At 59.8% G+C, this 17404-nt stretch overlaps 1 protein-coding gene across 1 annotated transcript; it reads left to right on the top strand.

Annotated features, from left to right (window-relative positions):
- Window positions 1–357: 357 nt before the first annotated feature.
- LIN28A (lin-28 homolog A) lies at window positions 358–12964 on the top strand. The gene is made up of 4 exons (XM_040586278.1): window positions 358–494; window positions 1278–1456; window positions 11373–11557; window positions 12691–12964. Exons 1-4 carry the CDS (start codon window positions 464–466, stop codon window positions 12902–12904), a joined length of 609 nt encoding a protein of 202 aa, XP_040442212.1. The 5' UTR covers window positions 358–463; the 3' UTR covers window positions 12905–12964.
- The last annotated feature ends 4440 nt before the right edge of the window (window positions 12965–17404 follow it).

The following is a 17404-nucleotide window of genomic DNA, read 5'->3' on the forward strand; positions in this document are numbered from 1 at the left end:
CCTAAGTGTGTGTGGGGGTGTCAACCCACGCCCCCCCCCCCCCCCCCCCCGCTTCAAATCCCTCCCGGAATGTGTCGCTATTACCGGGGGGGGGGGTAATTAGGATCACGTGGGGGCGGGATGGCGGAGCGGGGCCCGGCGCCCCCCGGCCCCGCGGGTAGGTCCTGGGGGGGGGGCGGGGGCGGCGGGGGCTGCTATTGTCTGCGAGAATTTGGGAGCCTTTGAAAAACCCCTCCCGCTCCCTCCCACCCCTATTGTTGGAGTGAAGATGGAGTCAAACCTCTCCCGGCTCCCTCCCGGCGGGGTCTAAGCTGGGTTTTTTTTGTTGGGATTTTTTTTTCCCTCTTTTTTTTTTTTTTTTTTTTTTTTTTTTTGGCTGGGCTGATACCCTCAAAGCTGGCCGAGGAGGAGGAGGGAGGAGGCGGTAACAGCCACAACTCGGAATTTGCAAGCGAGTGTCGGGATGGGGTCTGTTTCCAACCAGCAGTTTGCAGGTTAAGTTATATTATTGTCGCAGCCCGCCTCGGCTCCGAGATTATTAATAACGGCCGCAGAGCCCGGCTGGGGGGCGCAGGGACACCCCCCCAGCCCGACCCCGGCCCCCCCCGCCCCCAGCCCCGCTGAGCCCCAGCAGCGCGGCCGGGCCCGGCGTGGCCTCGCTCCCCCGCTGCAGCTCTGGGGGGTTCAGGGGGGGATTTTATTTTTCCCCACCCCCGCTCAGCTCCAGGATGAGCCCAGAAGTTTGGGGCCGGTGGCGGCTGCTGGGGTCGTTTGGGGGCGGGGGGGTCCCCGTGCGGCGGGGGGATGCTGACGGCAGGGGAGAGACTTTCCGCAGCGTGGCTTGCTGGGGGCAGGGGGATTTCGGGTGGGTATTTTGGGGGCGTTTTTTCTTTTTTTGTGTGGTTTTTGTCGTTCTTTTTCAATTTTTTTACTTTTTTGTTTGGCTTTGGGGTTTGGGATTTATTATTTTTTAAACGTTTTTGAGGGGAGAACGGATTTAGGGCCCCCACCCCACGCACCGCCCGAGTCGCGCCGGCAGAAGCTGCCTTCGTGTCCTCCCACGCCTGGGGTGCCCCCACGCACACGTGGAAGCAGAGCTGACCGCTCTCCTGGCGTGGGTCGTTTTTTTTCGGAGGGTGGGCTGCCTTTTCCAGGCTGAGCAACCCGAGCAGGATTCGGGGCTCCTGCTGCGGGCTGGGTGCGGGGCGGCTGGGCCGCGGGGGGGACCCGCGGCTCCCCTAGCCCCGTGGCTCAGCGGCTCGGTGGGTCTCTCCCAGGTGCGAAGCCGGGCGAGGAGCCGGCCGGAGACTCGCCCAAGGCGGAGAACGAGCCCCAGCCGCTGCACGGCTCCGGCATCTGTAAGTGGTTCAATGTCCGCATGGGCTTCGGCTTCCTCTCCATGACCGCCAAGGGCGGCGCGACCCTCGACTCGCCCGTCGATGTCTTCGTGCACCAGGTACGGGGCCGCGTCCCGCGTGGGGTCCGTGGAAGGGAAGGGAGTGCAGCACCTGGCACCCCCTGCTAGGGATGGGGACCCCCACGCTGCCTCCACGCGGGGCCGTGCCTGCCCCCGGCCCGTCCCAGCCCGCACCCCGGCGGAGCCGCTGTCCCCCGGGCTCACTTCCCCGGGGCGAGGCGGGTGGCGAAGGGCAGGTACAGCCGCTGGCCCTGGGGCTCCTCTCCGGGGACCCCCATAAGCTGATCCCCGAATATTTTCATTTTCCCCTGGTGGTTCCCTGGGGAGCCCCTCGGGGCCGGATCCAGGGGAGCAGGTGCCCGCGGGGCCGAGCGGGATGTGCCGGAGCAGGGATGCTGCTCACCCTGTGGAGGGACCTGGGGAAGAGCTGGTTTTCCCCCGGGAAGAGGCTGCGGGAGCCCTGAGCCAGGCAGGGATGCAGGACTGGGCTTTCCCCAGCTGCGGCTTATCTTTGGGGGCGGGGGTCATCTCTGCCCGGACCCCTTGTTTCGGCTGCAGCTGGCACAAAGGCGTGCGGGGTCACATATGTGTCCCTATAGATCCTGCACGCTAGTGACAGTCTCGTGCCCGGATTTGATCCGCACGCGCCTTGCTGAGTGGGGAAGCCCCACACGTGTCGGTGGTCCTGTGCCGAGGGAAGCCTTGGATTCAGGGCTGCAGCTGCGTAACACACACCCACACCCCGGCTCGGGGGGGAGGATCTGCCAGGGGAACTCTTCTAGGCGGTGGGGGAATGGTTTTGGAGATGGTGCCCAAATCGGGACCAGCGCTGGGAGATGTGGGGCTGGCTTGCATGGAATGGGGTCTGTGTGGTAAGCATGGCCCGTGTCCCCTCGCCCTGGGAAAGGAGCTGCTGGGGAGCAGAGGGAGCACAAGTGAAAGGGGACGGGCATCTCCGGAGCACATAGTAGTGGTTTTGTGGGTACGGTTGTGAGCCGCCGCACAGGATTCAGCCTGGTGCAGTGTGATGGTGCTGGCTCTGGGGAGCCCCCGGACCAGCCAGCTTCAGTGGCTGCTGCTCTCCATGGACCCAAATCCCCCCAAAGTGGGGTCCATCCCACAGTCTGTGGACGCGCTGGGGGTGCAGGACTGAGCCCCTGGGCTGTGCAGGGCTCCTGGGACCGGGGGCTCCCTGGGGTCTCTCACCCCCTGCCCACGAGGCAGTGGGTGCTCCAGGCTGAGCTATGGCGATCTGGCAAGTGAGGGATGACCAGGAGAGAAGCAAATCCCTTCTCCCTTGGCTGTGGCGTGGTGAAAATGCCTTGGTAGGAGCTACCGTCCCGGGCTCGAAATCGGCTGGGTTTGGAAGTGAGGGCTCCAAATGGGCCAGGGAAAAGCGAGATCTTGATGCTCTCGGGAGAGCAAATGGGTCTTTGCATTTCAATGTAACACAGCGGGACCCGTGGGGGAAGCCTCCCGCCTTCCCTCCCTTCTCCTGGGGGTTTATTGCCCCTAGACAGTCTGGTTTCCTGATTGCTCTTGCTCACATTCCTGCAGGAAAAGAGAATTAGCTGGGGTGTCTTGGACAGTAGCATCCCACCTCCCAGGGAGATGTGGTCTTCCTTGTGTCCCCCGTTTTCCGGGACTGGGGAAGACATGGGGTCCCGTGTGCAGGATTTGCCGCATTTGGGAAATGCGGGGAACGCTGGGTGAAAGCGGGTTATTTTGGGTAGCAGGGGGGCAGAGCATGCGTGTGGGTCCCCTGCCGAGCGAAGGGCAGGGGGCTCCTGGTGAGGGGCTTTGCACCGCCAGAAACAGGGCTGCTTTGGGCTGATGTCGAGTCTTTCTCCTTCAGATTGGGCTTTGCCTCCTGCCCAGCTCGTTGGTGGCACAAAGTCCCGCTCGCCTGCAGCAGAACAGCTGGGGCTAATGCCGGTGGCTTTCCCACCACAGAGCATCTCAGCACCGGCCCCTCCTCAGAGAGGGACCAAACTCACGCTCCCACCCTGGCCTTGCTGCTTTTGGGTGGCTCATGGGGAAACGGGCCCTTCTGCCGATGCTCTCCGCATCCCAGCATCTGGGTGCTTCCCGAGAGCCAGTGCCGGCTCCACTGCCTGTGGAAAGAGTCAGTCCTGGGAGGGCAAAAGCCAGCACCCACCCTGGGGGGGCACAACACACAGGGCTCAGGGCTCAGCACCCACCGCCCGTGCTACACAGGGTGCCCCAAACCCGCCACTGGGGTTTAACACCCCAGAGTCCCCCATAACCCGCTCCTTCCCCTCTTCATTTACATATGTGAATGATGACCCACAGGAAGTAATTGTGGGAGAAAGAAGGGAATTGGCCTCTTTAGATCTATTAAATCACTTTATTACAGGAACCAGGTCTGAATGGCCTTTCTCTGCAGGGAGCGCGTCTCCATCTCCCTCTCCCTTTATCTGATCACAAAGAGATTAAAATCTCGGCAGGACAGGAGACTAACAGGGCTCCTTGGGGCTGCCTTTCCCTGGCATTGTGAGCTAAAAATGAGGCATTTGGGTTCAAATGCCTCCCCTGGACACTGGAGATGGATTCATTTGAGGGCTGTGAGGAGACAGGGGAGATGAAGCACAGGGGAGTGGAGCAGGTTGTCCCGGGGAAGGTGAAGGAGTGGGTGTTTCAAGGTGGCAGAAATCAGGCTGGGGAAGACCCCAAAGCTGTGGTGGTCCCCTGGGCATGTGGCTCCTGCACTCACACTGGGGCTCTGAGCATCACTTCCAGGAGTGCGGGGCTGCTGGGCAAGGCAACCTGGAGAAGAAGGGAACCTGGAAAAAGGGAAAGGAGAAAATCCGGTCACGCCGTGGCCCCAAGGCTGAGTGCCGCTGGCCAGAGCAGGAGGAGTGAGCGCAGTCTGGCAGGGCTGGGGCTTGCAGCCCATCCCCAAACCTGGCCCCGCTAGCCCTGGCTTGGAGCGGAGCAGAAGGGGCTGCCTGATCCTGGGAACACTGCTCCGCACAGCTCAGCTCTGTGTCTCCAAGCCTTTCTCCAAGCCCACACATCTAAATTCTTGACAAGGGCAATGTTAGTTGGTTTTTTTTGGGGATTTGTTTTTTTTTCTTCCTTCCCATGATTTTGGCAAGACCTGCTGGGCATGGTTGGGACCCCGCAGCTGCTGCGGCTGCAGGGCATTGCATTGTTGGCATCTCGGTGGCATCATCCTGCGTGTCCTCGCGGGGACGTAAGGCTGTGCCCATGGTTGGAGCCACTGGGGCTGGGATGTGGAACCCCTGCCTGAGTGCCCAGGGCAGCGCGGGACCAGCCAGGCATGGGCCAGCACAGGGACACTTTGGTCCCAGCGTGGTCCCCTGGGCGCTGCCACCCCCAGGAGCCTTGTGGGAGTCAGGGGTGATGGGCGGGCTCCATCCTATCCGCGCTCAGCTGGGCAGGGGATGGGATGGAGGGGGATGGTGGCTCTGCTGCTGTTCAGCCACAGGTTTCAGCTGAGCCGACCTGGGCTGTCACCCACCTGTGCTCCTGCCATAGCCCTATGCGCGGGAGGGGAGAGAGTGAGCATGATGTGAAGTCTTAAAAAAAAAAAAAAAAAAAAAAAAAGCGCACGTGTTTGGAGGCAGCTCCATCCCTAACCGCGCAGGAGAGCAAAGGCAGGGGCACAAGGGAGGATTCCTCCATCGGGGAGCAGGGTTCAGCCTTCCCGCTGGGTCCCCTGCCACCTTTCCCCTGGGCCGGGGTGCAGGGCAGGGGGGATCTGCTTTGTGCAGCGCTGGGGTGGTGGCAAGGGGAAGGGGAACCCGCTCAGAGCAGCGGTTTGTTAGACTGTGTTGGACCCGTGATGCTCATAGAGGCACAGCACACATTTAATATCTCACTTTTTCTGCTTTCTCGTGTGTATCGCTCCTGCATTTGCCCCCCGCGACCAGGGTCACCCCACAGTGCTGGGTGGGCACCCCGGGGCACCGGTGTGGGTAGCTGCTGGGTGTGGGAGCACCAGGGTTAAGCGTGTCCCTGGAGAAGGGATTCCCTGGGGTGGAAATGCATGTCGGCTTCCCTGCTTTTGCAGGGAGAGGGGTTGGAGCAATTTATTTAAAATAACTGCTGGAATCAAATTGTGTCAGCACCGCTGGTGCGCCGTGTCCTGGTGGCAAATAGTGAAAGAGAGCAGCTTTATTCCACCCCTGAAACTCCCTTAAGACGCACACAAAACAAGCCTCCTGTCTCTGTCTAAAGATTAACTGATGGCTGCAGGCACATCCCTTCCCCCAGCTCCCCCTCAGCCCCAGGGCGAGGGGCAGGGAGAGAAAACACCCTTAAATGGTCTCCCAGATAAAATGGCCCAAATGAATGGGATTGCTCCTGTTAAAGAGGGCTGGGATGGAGCCACTGGCTTGGGAGCCCCTGTCCCTGCCACCCTCAGCTCCAGCGTTTCCTTTTCCCTATTTTCTTGCTTCTAAGAATAAGCGGGATGAAGCCGCAGTCACCGACTGAAGGTGTGCTGCTGCTTCTGGCCGTGCCCCTGCGTTAATTATGGGAGTATGAAATTAATATGCAGCCGCTGATCCCAATTAGCTGCCCCCTGGGAAGCGCAGAAGGGTTCGGCACCTCAGGGTGGGGGGAAAAAACAACTGAAGGAGCTGAAAGCGTGGATTTAGGGCCGGGAGCTGATGGATTAAACTCTGTGGTGGATAATTGTTTTTACCAAAATTAATATCTAGTGCTTAATTTTGCTGGTTTATGGTGGAAAATCAAGAGCAACTGTAGTTACTTTGGCAGGAACGTGGCTTTATTTTGGTTTTGCTTGAATTGGGGGGTGGTGGTGGGGAAATCCTTAGGGGTGTTGCTCCAGATGACAGTAGGGAGCCCCTGGAGAGCCCTGGTCATGTTTTGTTAAATCCCCTGTGCTGTCCCCGATGGGGTCCTGCAGGCATCGCCCTCTTTATCTCCACACCAAGCCCCCGCAGCATCTGCCAGGGGCTTGCAGGGGGTGAATCCCGCAGGAAGGGACCACGGAGCGATTCATGCTCCCAGCCACGTGTGAGCCCGACACCAGCAGCACCGCAGTCCCCGGCACCTGAACCGCCACCATCGGGAAAAGATTTGGTGTGGTTTGGGGAGAGGGAAGGGCTTTGCTTGGGGATGGATCCAGATGTGAGATGTGGAGGCAAAGGGACATTTCCCAGCCGGCGGTGGGAGCCACTGGCACTCGGGTCACTGCTCTGTGGTGGCAGAGCCCGATCCTGCTGGAATCTCGTTTGGGAGCTGGTTGCCGTCACGCAGTGCCCGGATGAGGGGAGATCTGCTTTGCCAGAACGGGGCTCAGAGGGGCCGAGGCTGCTGTGTCCCAGCAGGATTGCGATGGCATCACCCAGTGGCAATCGGAGCCGTGCCTCAAAAAACTGAGTGAGCGCTAATGGCTGCACATCGCCTTATTCCCGGTGCAGGGGCTGAGCAAGGGGCTGCTCTGCGCTGGCGGTTCTGAGCCTGAGCCCCATGGGGCTGGGAGCGGCTGAGGCCTGGGGCTGCTTCCCCAGGGATGTGCTGCTCCCCTGGGATGGGTCTTCGGGGGTCGTGGTGGGGTGAAGGTGGCCAGGAGGTGTGGGGCTCTGCGGGGCGCCCAGCACCCCAGCCAGGCTGAAGCATCAAAGCCGGCAGCACAGGGCTGTCTTGGGCAAAACAGGGATTTGGGGGTACGGGGATGCTGTGGCTCTGGGGGACAGAGGGGTGTGGAGGCCAGCGGGGCAGCACAGTGGCCAGGGTGCCCTGGGCACATCTGTGGGTGCTGGTGGAGCAGAGGGCACCCCAGACAGGGTACCCCCAGCCTGCGGGTGGAGCTGGGGCATAGTGATGGGGGCACAGACCCCCTGGGGGCTCATCCGTCCCAGTGCCCACCACTGGGACCTGCTGGGGGGTCTGTCTTTCCTGGCCCCTGTGGGCCACTTCCCCCTCGCAGAGTGAGGGAAACTGAGGCACGGGCACTGGCTGCAGTGGGGTCAGGCTGCCCAAAATGCGCCGGGCATGGCCTGGCCGTACCGCTGGCACAGCTCGGCGCTGCCACGCGCATTCCCACAGCCACCCTGAGCCCAGCATCCCAGCCTGGCTTCTTTTCCATGGGATTTCAGTTTAAATGGCTGTATCGCTCCCGCGCTGGTGAGGTGCAGCGGCCGCTCCGCCCCAGGCCCCTCTGGACACAAAGATGGTTTGATTGAGTGGCCGGGGCTGGCTGGGAATAAATGTCCCCTTGTGTCGCACTGGGGAGGCCGCGGGGACAATGGTGACCCCGGGGCCGGCCAAGCCCCTCTAGAGCCCAGTGGGGTGGGGGCAAACCAGAGCCCAGTAGTTTGGGGAGCAGCGGCTGGATTTGGGGTGCCCTATGGTGTCGCCCTTCTGGGAGGGGATGCAGGTCTAACGCTGGGGCGTGTGGTGAGGGAGTTACTGGGTGGGAGGAAGAGGAGGGGTGAAGGCACCCACTTGCAGGTGGGGAAAGGGGAAGGGGTGAGAGTGGGGGACACCCAGCGCCGTGGGGACAGTGGGCAGCGGCTTGGCCACTCACATGCTGTGTCTTTGTTCACCATAAATAACCACAGAGCTGCTGGGGTGGGTGGAAAGGAGGAAGGGGGGTGCCCAGGGGACCACAGAGAGCTGGGTGAAGCGGTGCCAACCTTGCTTCTGTTCCTTGTCCCACTGGTTAACTCTGGACCCTAATGACGACAAGCAAAATCCTTGCGCTAGGTTATGCTTTTAAACGCTTTTATTATGAGGATGGCAATGCTTTGTGATCCCAAGCCTGGAGAGAGACCAGGGTCACCCTACACCCTCCCCCCCCACCTCAACCATGCCCCCAAGACTGACCCCTCAGCTCCGCCGTGGGACCCAGACCCCAAACCCCAGCACCCGATGGGTGAGACCCGGGTCCCCCGCCGCGGGCGAGCCGGGCGCAGGGCTGGCGTGCAGAGGGGCTGCAGGGGGGTCAGCGGGGCCGCGGCCATGCCGGCCACCCTTCCTCCCCCCGCCGTGGCCTGGAACTCCTGGAATTTGGGCAGCGGGAGCGCGGCTGCCGCCGGCCCTTTGTTCTTGCTGGCCGGTGGCTCCCGGCCCTGGCCCTCCCCTGCGCTCCCCCCAGCCCCAGCATCCCCGGCTCGCTCCAATCCCCCCCTTCCTCTCTTTATTTTTTTGGGGGGTGTGTGTGTGTGGAGGCCTGGGAAGGCTCCGGCTTTGTGTGTGGTGTGGGACAGGGGCTCTGGGCCCCTTCCTTTCAGATGCAGGAGGTATGCAGCTAATTCAATGGGCTGCAGTTTGATTACCTATCTGATAACAGAGGAATGCCAGCAATGTGTGTGTTTTGGGAAGGGGGCAGGGGGGATGCGCAGGGACCACCAGCCACTCTGCAGCACACATCAAAAGGCTGCGGTGGGGGGGGGGGGGGGAGAGCTGGGGTGCCCTGGCCGCTGCCCCCCCCCCCTCCTTCCCCGAGGAGAGGGCGTTTCCTTTGGCCTTTTGGTGGAGGGGGCCGGGGGGCCAGGGAGGCTGTTGTCATCCTCACCCGCTCCTGGAAAATAAATCGCTTCCCCATCATGTTGCGGCAGCTTCTGCCCCAGCCCTCCTCTTCCTCGAAATGGGGGTAAAGCATGGCTCACAGGGGGGAAGAGCTGGAGCGCCCACGCTGGGAGTTTGGCTGCCCACGGGTGATGGTGCCCAAGGTGTGGGCTGAGCTGGGGGGGGTCCCAGTCTGCGTGCCGGGGTCCCCCCTGCCACGGCTTGGCTTTGTCCCAGAGCTTGGGGCTGAACGCCTGGGAGTTTTCATTTCCACAGTGTAAACACAGCTGGGCCAGCCAGGGCTGTAAACACCCCTGGGAAGGGTCTGCGGGGGGGTGGCTGGCCCTCGTCCTCCAGCCTCCGGAGCTGCCTCCTGTCCCATGGAGTGATGCTCACCACGGAGTAATGCTCAGTTCCTCCTCGCCCCCAAAATGCCACAGCTGCTGCTGGAGGGGGACAAATCTGCCATTCATGGCAGCCCCCGTCACCCAAACTGCTGCACATGGAAGGGCTTGAGGGGGCCGGTGTGCTGGCACACTGGGGACAGGGCAGGGTTGGTGGCCAACCCCAAGGTGCTGAGGCTGAGCCAAGCACCTCCTGTGTCATGCTGGTAGTTGCTTCGAACACAGAGCTCCGGCCTGGGCCATGCTCAGCATCCTCTGGTGATGCTCAGCATCCTCTGGTGATGCTCAGTACTGAGGGAAAGCCAGGCTGAGGATGGTAGAGTGTTTGCCTGCGGTAGGTGGTGATGGCACTGCCCAGATCAGCCCTGCACGGGCAGAGGTTGCTGTGAGACCCTGTCACATCCTTGTTGTCATTGAGGACCTCATAGCTCACGGTTTAGCTCTCTTTTTTGGGAGCAGGAGCAGGTCAGAGAGCGAAGGTTTCTGATGATCCCATCTGGCCCACTCTAGACCCCATTCCAGCAGGCAAGTGGACGAGGTATGTGTCAGTGACTTGGCCCAGCCTGTGGGGTCTGTCCCACCCAGAGCTCGGCCCCCAGGCACAGAAGGGGACAGAAAAGCCATAGAAAAAGGGACCTTGAGGGTTGTTCCTCAAGCTCAGCTGTGTTCTCACTTCCTCACATGCCCACAGACACATGCATGTCCTGTAAGACCTCACTGAAAAAAAAAAATCACTCCTAAACCCCAACAACTCCGTTTTCCTCCCTCTCTGCTTTTATGTGGGGTGTTTCTGTGTGGGTCCTGGTGAGATTTGGGATGGAAGCAGGGAACCGACCATGCCTGCCCATCCCCAGGCAGCGTGCGCATGGAGGCTCGGTGCGGGAAGAATGGGCGGCCGCAGCCCACGTGATGGGAACTCACCAGACCATGAATGGGGGAGATGCTCCATTCATAAGTGCAGGGTCCTGCTGTAGCCTCGCAGGCGTTGGTCGCTAGCTCTGCTGGGAATCCCAAGCCCACTGGAGCTGCTCCTCCCTCTGCCAGCAAAACCTCTTAATTCTTTGCTCATGCTTGTTTGGGTTCTGCTAAAAAAATTGAGCCAAAGCCCTCCTCGACTCGCCGCCCGGGATGCGGTGGTCCTCCGGCAGAGCAGGCAGAGCAGGCAGCGATGCTCGCGGCAGTGCTTGCTGGCCCCGGGGGGGCAAGACAGCGGCTGCAACGCATAGCTCGGCCCCTCTGCTAACGTGGGCAGAGCTCCTGAGCGGGTTTTTCTATCATCTCACAATCTCCCTCCCCAGCCTGGGTCCTTCTGAACTCCCAAGCTTAGCTGCACAGTGATGACCGATGTGGCGATCCCGGGAGGTGCTCCCAGCAGTGATGATCCAGGGCCGAATGGCTGCTTAATTATTTGTTGGAAGCAATAAAAGGGCTTGAACTGAGATGAGCTGCAGTGAGGGGGCTAGGTGAGACCCCAGGCTGAAGGTGCCAGCTTCCAGCCTGGCTTTGCTGCAGGTCCTACCACGAGCAGAGTTACACGTGCCTGTGTAAAACCTCAAGATCCTTTTGTCCTTTTTAAAATGATGGTTTGGATCTCCCTGCAAGCACCCCCAGCCAGGGGTGTTGGGAGGGGCAGGGGCAGCTCTCGCTCCCCAGTGCAGGGCTAGGTGGGAGAAGGGGGGGTGCTTTGTGGTGCTCAGCACCAGTGTTTTGCAGCAAACTGCTGAAATTTGGGTCAGAGCTGGCTGTGCTGGCCCTCACCTGCCAAACCAGTGCACCCTGCTTCCCTGGGTGCCTTGGCTCTCTGAAGGCTCCGTGTTACCAAACAGGGCTCCAGAGATTTTAGGGAGATGTCGGTGCCTGGTTGAGCTTGGTCCCCGATGTCTATCCCCTCACAAGGGACAGGCACAGGGGGACACTGGCAGCTCTCGTGCCACGGGAGGGGTTTGCTGGGCTGGGGTTTGTCATGTGCCCCACGGCCACCCCAGCTCTGTGCTGACCCCCATCCTTCCCCTGTGCCCCCCCAGAGCAAGCTCCACATGGAGGGGTTCCGCAGCCTGAAGGAAGGCGAAGCTGTTGAGTTCACCTTCAAGAAGTCATCCAAAGGTTTGGAGTCCATCCGGGTGACCGGCCCAGGGGGTGTCTTCTGCATCGGCAGCGAGAGGAGACCCAAGGGCAAGAGCCTCCAGAAACGCAGATCGAAAGGAGACCGGTAAGGGGCAGCGGGGGCCTGATCTGGGGCAGGGTCTGAGCCCCATGGGCACCAGGAGTGGTGCTGCCTGGCACCCTGCCTGCGGCACGGGGATGGGCTCGGGCCCAGGGGGGTGGGCAGTGACCTCTCCTTGGGGAAAGCGGCTTCCTTCAGCGGTTAATGAGTGGCAGATGCAGCTTGGTGGGGAAAGGGCAGCAAAGCAGCAGTGAAAGGGCAGAGGTCAGGGATGCGCCGGGCAGCCGCTCTCCTGATCCGGGGGAGCCGCGCTGGGCAGGGGTAATTTTCTTGAAGAGAAACCCTTCCTTGTGAGAAGGAAATGGCCGGACGTCCTGGCAGTGTCTCCCACGGTGCGGCTGGGAGCCCTGGGGCAAGTTTCTAGCCAGCCCTTCGTCCCCCCTCTCCTCTCCCATCCTCTCCATCCCGGCTGCCCAGGGATGCCTCATCCCAGCTTTCCCAGCGGATGCTGCCCACCCCACTTGGCTGTTCTCACAAGTGGGTTTTAAAATAAGTTGGAAAGGAATTGGGAAGGAAAAGGGAAGGGAAAAGGGTTGTGGCTATCCTAGACAGATGCAGGATTTAAAATGGACACATGGCAGCTCCCTCTGCCCGCACCTTTCTGGTGTCGAGGTGGCACCTGGGGGACGAGTGCTGCGGTGGTACAGCCGTGAGAAAAGCCACGTCTGGGGCTGTCCCCACACCGATGGCCACGGTCCCAGCAGCTGTTCTCCTGGCTGGGGCTGCCAGTTGTCCCATTGCCTGTTCCTGCTCTGCTGCAGGCTTTGGGTCCCGCGTGCAGGGTCTGCCAGACCTATGATGGTGGAAGCCCCCTGACGTCCCCGAGTGCTTGGGTTGGGTGTGGGGGTTTGCTGCCATCTCCTGGGTACCAGCAGCACCACTGAGCCGGGTCCAAACTGGCCGTGCTGGAGCTGGGGCTTTGCAGGGACCAAACCCAGGGCCACCATCCACCCCCGCAAAGAGCCGACCCCACGTCCCCACAGCGGCTGGGCCATTTTAAGCCAAGCTCTGGCTCTGAAGACAGATGAATCCCAGGCATGGCCACGGCAGCATTCTACCTCATTTTATTTTTCCTCCTCAAATCTTTCCTCCCCACCCTCCCCCCACCCCCCCGACAGATGCTACAACTGCGGCGGGCTGGACCACCATGCCAAAGAGTGCAAGCTGCCCCCGCAGCCCAAGAAATGCCACTTCTGCCAGAGCATCAGCCACATGGTTGCCAACTGCCCCGCCAAAGCACAGCAGTCCCCCAGCTCCCAGGGAAAACCTGCCTACTTCCGAGAGGAGGAGGACATGCACAGCTCGGCCCTCCTCCCCGAAACCCGGGAATGATGGTGGGTGGTGGGGAGGGGGGGCTTCCACCGGTATGAAAAGGCTTTTTTGGCAAGGCAACGGGCAGCCACGGGGGCTCAGAGGAGGGGGGGCAGGGTGAAGGGTTGGGGAGGGAGGATGGCAGTGCTAACAGCGGGGACCCGGTGTCCCTGCACAGACCTTTTCCCCCTGTTCCCAGCCTGGGAAAAGCCCTGCTTTAATCAGAACGGCTCGTTCCAAAAATAGGGGAAGGCAGCACCCAACATACATACCTCTTCCCACTAAAAAAACCCAATCCTATATTTGATTAATTTTTATTCTTTTCCTAAATGAAGCCAGGCGGTAGTGTCTCAGGGAGGAGGAGCGGAGAAGCAACATCTCAGGGAGCAGCTCATGGCTCCTTGTTCTCCTGAGCTTCAAACAAGCTCCAGCTCAGCCTGGATGAGCTGCCAGGGGACCCATCCTGCGCCCGCCCTATCCCGCGCTGCCCCGAGGGAGGAGGCTGAGGGGGGGAGGCTGGCTGCAGAGCGCTGGGGAGATGCCCAGGGGCTGGCCCTGTGGGTCCCGCTGCTCCTCAACAGCTGCTCACTTGCAGGTCAGTGCAAGGATTTGCAGTTTTTCCGTGGTCACCCCATTGCTGAAAGCAGCAGAGCCCGGATTTGGGCTCAGGCTGGATGGAAATGGGGCGTCTCTTGGGGCTGGGCTAATACTTGCCACCTGCTCGTGGGCTGTGAGCTGCGGCTCAGGGGAGACCAAGTCAAAACATTTTGTATTTTTTGTCCCCCTTAAGCCTTCCCAAGCACCAGCCCAGGGAGTGTGTGCTGTTCTGTGCAGCCGGCTCTTCCCCTCTAAGGCTTCTCCCTGCCGCCGGAATGCAGAGCCGGGCACCAGAAGGGTTTCATGGAGCAGAAATGCTCTTGGTCAAGCCTTGGGCACCAGACACAGGGCAGAGCCGGCTCCTGGGGATGTTGCTGGCAGCGTTTCCCTCGGGGGCCGTGTACAGGACCCACCTGGGGCTTGATCCCCCCCGACCGCCCGGGTCTCCCACGGGCTCCGCATCAAACCCACGCGGGACAAAACTGCCCCTGCTCCTCCTGCCCATCCCACGCTCCAGAAACCCACGGCTCCTGGGCTGAGCCTTCCCAGGGGCAGAGGGAAAGGGCATCCCAGGTCATTAGCAGCTGCTGTCCTCCCTCCCCCCTGCGCCCCCCCCCAAGTCTTGCCTTTATTTATTGGCCCCGGTGGACAGCCCTTCTCCCCGGGGCAGCCCCCCGGTCCGTGCCAAAGCCAACGCCAAGTGAAACCTGCACTAGGATGTGCGTGAATGACGTATCTTTGGGTTTGTTTGTTGTCTTTGTTTTGGGTTTTTTGATTATTTTTTTTTAATATAAATATTCTGTTTTTGTATTTTTGTATATTTTAATCTTTAAGAAAAGAAGAAAAAAAAAGAGAGAGAGAAAGGACGTAATTCCTGCAACTTATTCTCAGGTATTCGAGCAATCTCAGGGATAAAATGCCTCTGTAGCTCAGTGCTGGACAGAGAGGAGGGTTTTTTCTAACAGCACAAAGACGTGATGAAGTTTGTATTGGAAGTGTAGATCTACCTCACTGGATGTTCGCTAGGTGGACTGGCGTGTTGTCAAGCTTTTCAGTTGTGTTTTTTGGTCTGTTTGGGATTTGTTTGCTTTTTAACTGTGTTTTAATAGGCTCTCTTTCCCTTTCCCATGGACTGAGGAGAAATTTGGGTCTGTAGATCCGTGTGTGGGGATGAAGAAGCCAGGCAGTGCCACGGGGCAGGGAACAGCTGCTAGAGCCTGTGTTGGCTCCCCAACTCCAGATTTTCTCCCAGCCTGGTGGCTTTTGAGGACTGTCCTCCATTTCTCTCTCCTGTTCATGCTCACACATCCCCTCCTTGCTGTCCTGATGGAAACACTCCTGTCTGCCCCGTGCCGGAGCCCTCCCATTGCTGGCAGGTTGGGATGTCACCCAGGCTCCCAGCAGGCTGATGCCATGTGGCTGGGGGTCGGCAAGCCAGGGTGGGGGTCCCAGCCCGTTCAGCGAGATGTGGCAAGAGCAGACAGTGGCTGGGGAGGTTGTTGGGAGACTGAGGGTTATCCTCAGCCCCCTGCCCTAACTCACCCTCCAGCAAAGGGCTGGTGGCTGCCCGAGACCTCCAGGGATGAGGGACCTGGTGCCAAGGTGGACCCAAATCCGAGGGAGGTGCAGCTGCTCCATCTTTATTCTCCCTTCCTGGCTTCCTCCCCAAATACTGGCTCGTGGTGGCTGGGAGAAACTCTGGATCCCTGGTTTTGGGGCATTAACACTCCACTCGCAGCCCGGGGGCTGGCTGGAGCCTTCCCAGGGAGGGCATCTCGCCCTGCTGGCATGTCAGGACGTGGCTGCGCTTTCTGCTGTGTTTTAGGTAGCAATAGGTTTAAATGTAGAGCAGGGCTGGAACAGACGGGGAGCACTTACTGCATCCCTGCCGCCGGGGCTCAGGGCGGGGGGGGGGCTTGCTGAAGCTGCTGGAGCCCTGTGAGCCCCCCCAGGCTTTGCTCTGCCCTGCGGCACTAAGGCACTGGGCGGGATGGAGAGCAGCTCCCCGGCTGTGTGCCTGACCTGCTCCGGTAGGTTTTATGGTGAGGTGGTGGTCTCTTCTTGGGAGGGTGGGGGGAATGATTGATTTTTATTTTTTTTTTTTGTGATTTTTTTTTTTTTTGTAATTTTTTTTAAGTTCTTGACTAGCAGTGGGATCTATACAAAACTACTTCAGGAAAACAGCTTTTGTCTGAACGGGGTAAATGCAATAGAGCGCACTGGGCTGCGCGTCTAAGCCTGGGCCTCGGTCCCGCTGCTGCATTGCGGGGGGCTGTTGGCCTTCCCCTGGCACCTCGGTGGTGCCAGGGAAACTGCTGCCCCCCTAATTCTTGTATCTGTCTTGAAGAATCGTGTAGGACCTTTCCCCCCTCACCCCCAGTTTAATGGTTTGGTGATTTTTCTGCTAGATGTCTAGTGTGTGTAAATACCTCTGTAAATCTTTCCATTTTCTCTCAGTATTCTCCTTGATTATTGTTTACAAAAGTAAGAGGGGAAAAAAAAACGAAAAAAAAAAATAATAGCCAAAGCATCTAATAGGTTATGGACCAGGGAGACAGGATCTTCTCTGTGTACTCTGCCTTGCAACTCTGCGTGGGGATATGAGCCCTGTAACCATCCCTGTCCTAGGCTAAAGCAACTTGCAAACGGCTTAGAGAATCACTCAGGTTTCCCCCGGAGCCAGCATGGTACCGGGATCCAAGAAAACAGGGATTTTTATCTGTAAAGGGAAGCCACGTTGAAGGTGGGATTGATTCGCATCTTCTCGTGTCATTTGCCACTGTGGTTCTTCCCGTATCTTGACAATAATTAACTGCTGCATCCTGGCCCCCCCTGCCCATGCTCGGCTGGCAGGCGCTGGGCACTATGCATTACGGGACGGTGAATCGCGGGCGGGTGAGGCTGCACACTCAGGGTCCTGCTGTAACACGGGAGCGTTTGAATGTATGGGAAAAAGGTGTCCCTCGCGGGAGGGTGTCTCCCCTGGCGCGAAAGCCTTGAGTCACAAGATTGTCTATGAGGAGACGGAAGAATGTAATCCATGTTTACTGCTAGCAACCAAAGCTTGTGTGTCAAACTCTTGAATTTTTATGAAGTGGGTGGGAGGGAGGGAATAATCAGGGTGGCTGTGTGTGGCTCAGGGCTTACCTCGAGCCGCGCTTCCCAAAGAGATTTCCTGCTGGAGTCCCTGCAGCGAGACCCCCGGTTCCTCTTGCTGCAGGTTTTTCCCCCTCCGTTCATTTTTTCTAAAAAATTTGTTTTTGTACCAACTATGTAAAATGTGTTTTTTTTCTTTTCTGGAAAAAAAAATAATAATAAAGACCATAGGCAATGGCTGCTGGTGATGTTCATTGCGCAGTTACTCTTTGTTGTCTCCCATGGGGGTGGGAAGCCCGCACCCAAGGTGGGTGCTCTGAGTGGGCATGGGGGGGGGGGTGCGCTGGGAACTGGGGGTGCCCCACAGCTCCCTCAGCTTGCAGCCAGCCACGCTGCCAGCTTCCAGCCCCCCCAGCTTCCAGCCCCCCGGACCACCCTGCCTCGCTGCCCACCCGCAGCTGCCTCTCCCTGTACCCCAGCTATCCCCACAGCCCCCCCAGCTGACACCACCCCACATCAGTTTGCAGTGACCCATAATCACCCCAACTGTGCTAGGGCACCCCAACTCTGGCACAGCCCTGTCAGCCCACAGCCACAAAACTGTCTGGCCCCGACATCAGCCTGCAGTCCCCCATAACCACCCAGCCCTGCCATGGGCCCGCAGCCCCCCACAACCTGCCCTGCCATCAGCCCGCAGCCCCCCACAACCTGCCCCAGCCCTGCCATGGGCCTGCAGCCCCCCACAACCTGCCTTGCCATCAGCCCGCAGCCCCCCACAGCCTGCCCTGCCATCAGCCCGCAGCCCCCCACAACCTGCCCTGCCATCAG

Source organism: Falco naumanni, chromosome 3 (genome assembly GCF_017639655.2).
Source record: "Falco naumanni isolate bFalNau1 chromosome 3, bFalNau1.pat, whole genome shotgun sequence".
NCBI classification, from domain to species: Eukaryota; Metazoa; Chordata; class Aves; order Falconiformes; family Falconidae; genus Falco; species Falco naumanni.

What these genes read in the sequence shown, in the direction of transcription:
- LIN28A (XM_040586278.1), top strand. Translation starts at nt 464, where the DNA reads ATGGGGTCTGTTTCCAACCAGCAGTTTGCAG. An exon ending in TCGATGTCTTCGTGCACCAG is followed by an intron (nt 1,457 to 11,372) that starts GTACGGGGCCGC and finishes GTGCCCCCCCAG; the next exon opens with AGCAAGCTCCACATGGAGGG. An exon ending in CGCAGATCGAAAGGAGACCG is followed by an intron (nt 11,558 to 12,690) that starts GTAAGGGGCAGC and finishes CCCCCCCGACAG; the next exon opens with ATGCTACAACTGCGGCGGGC.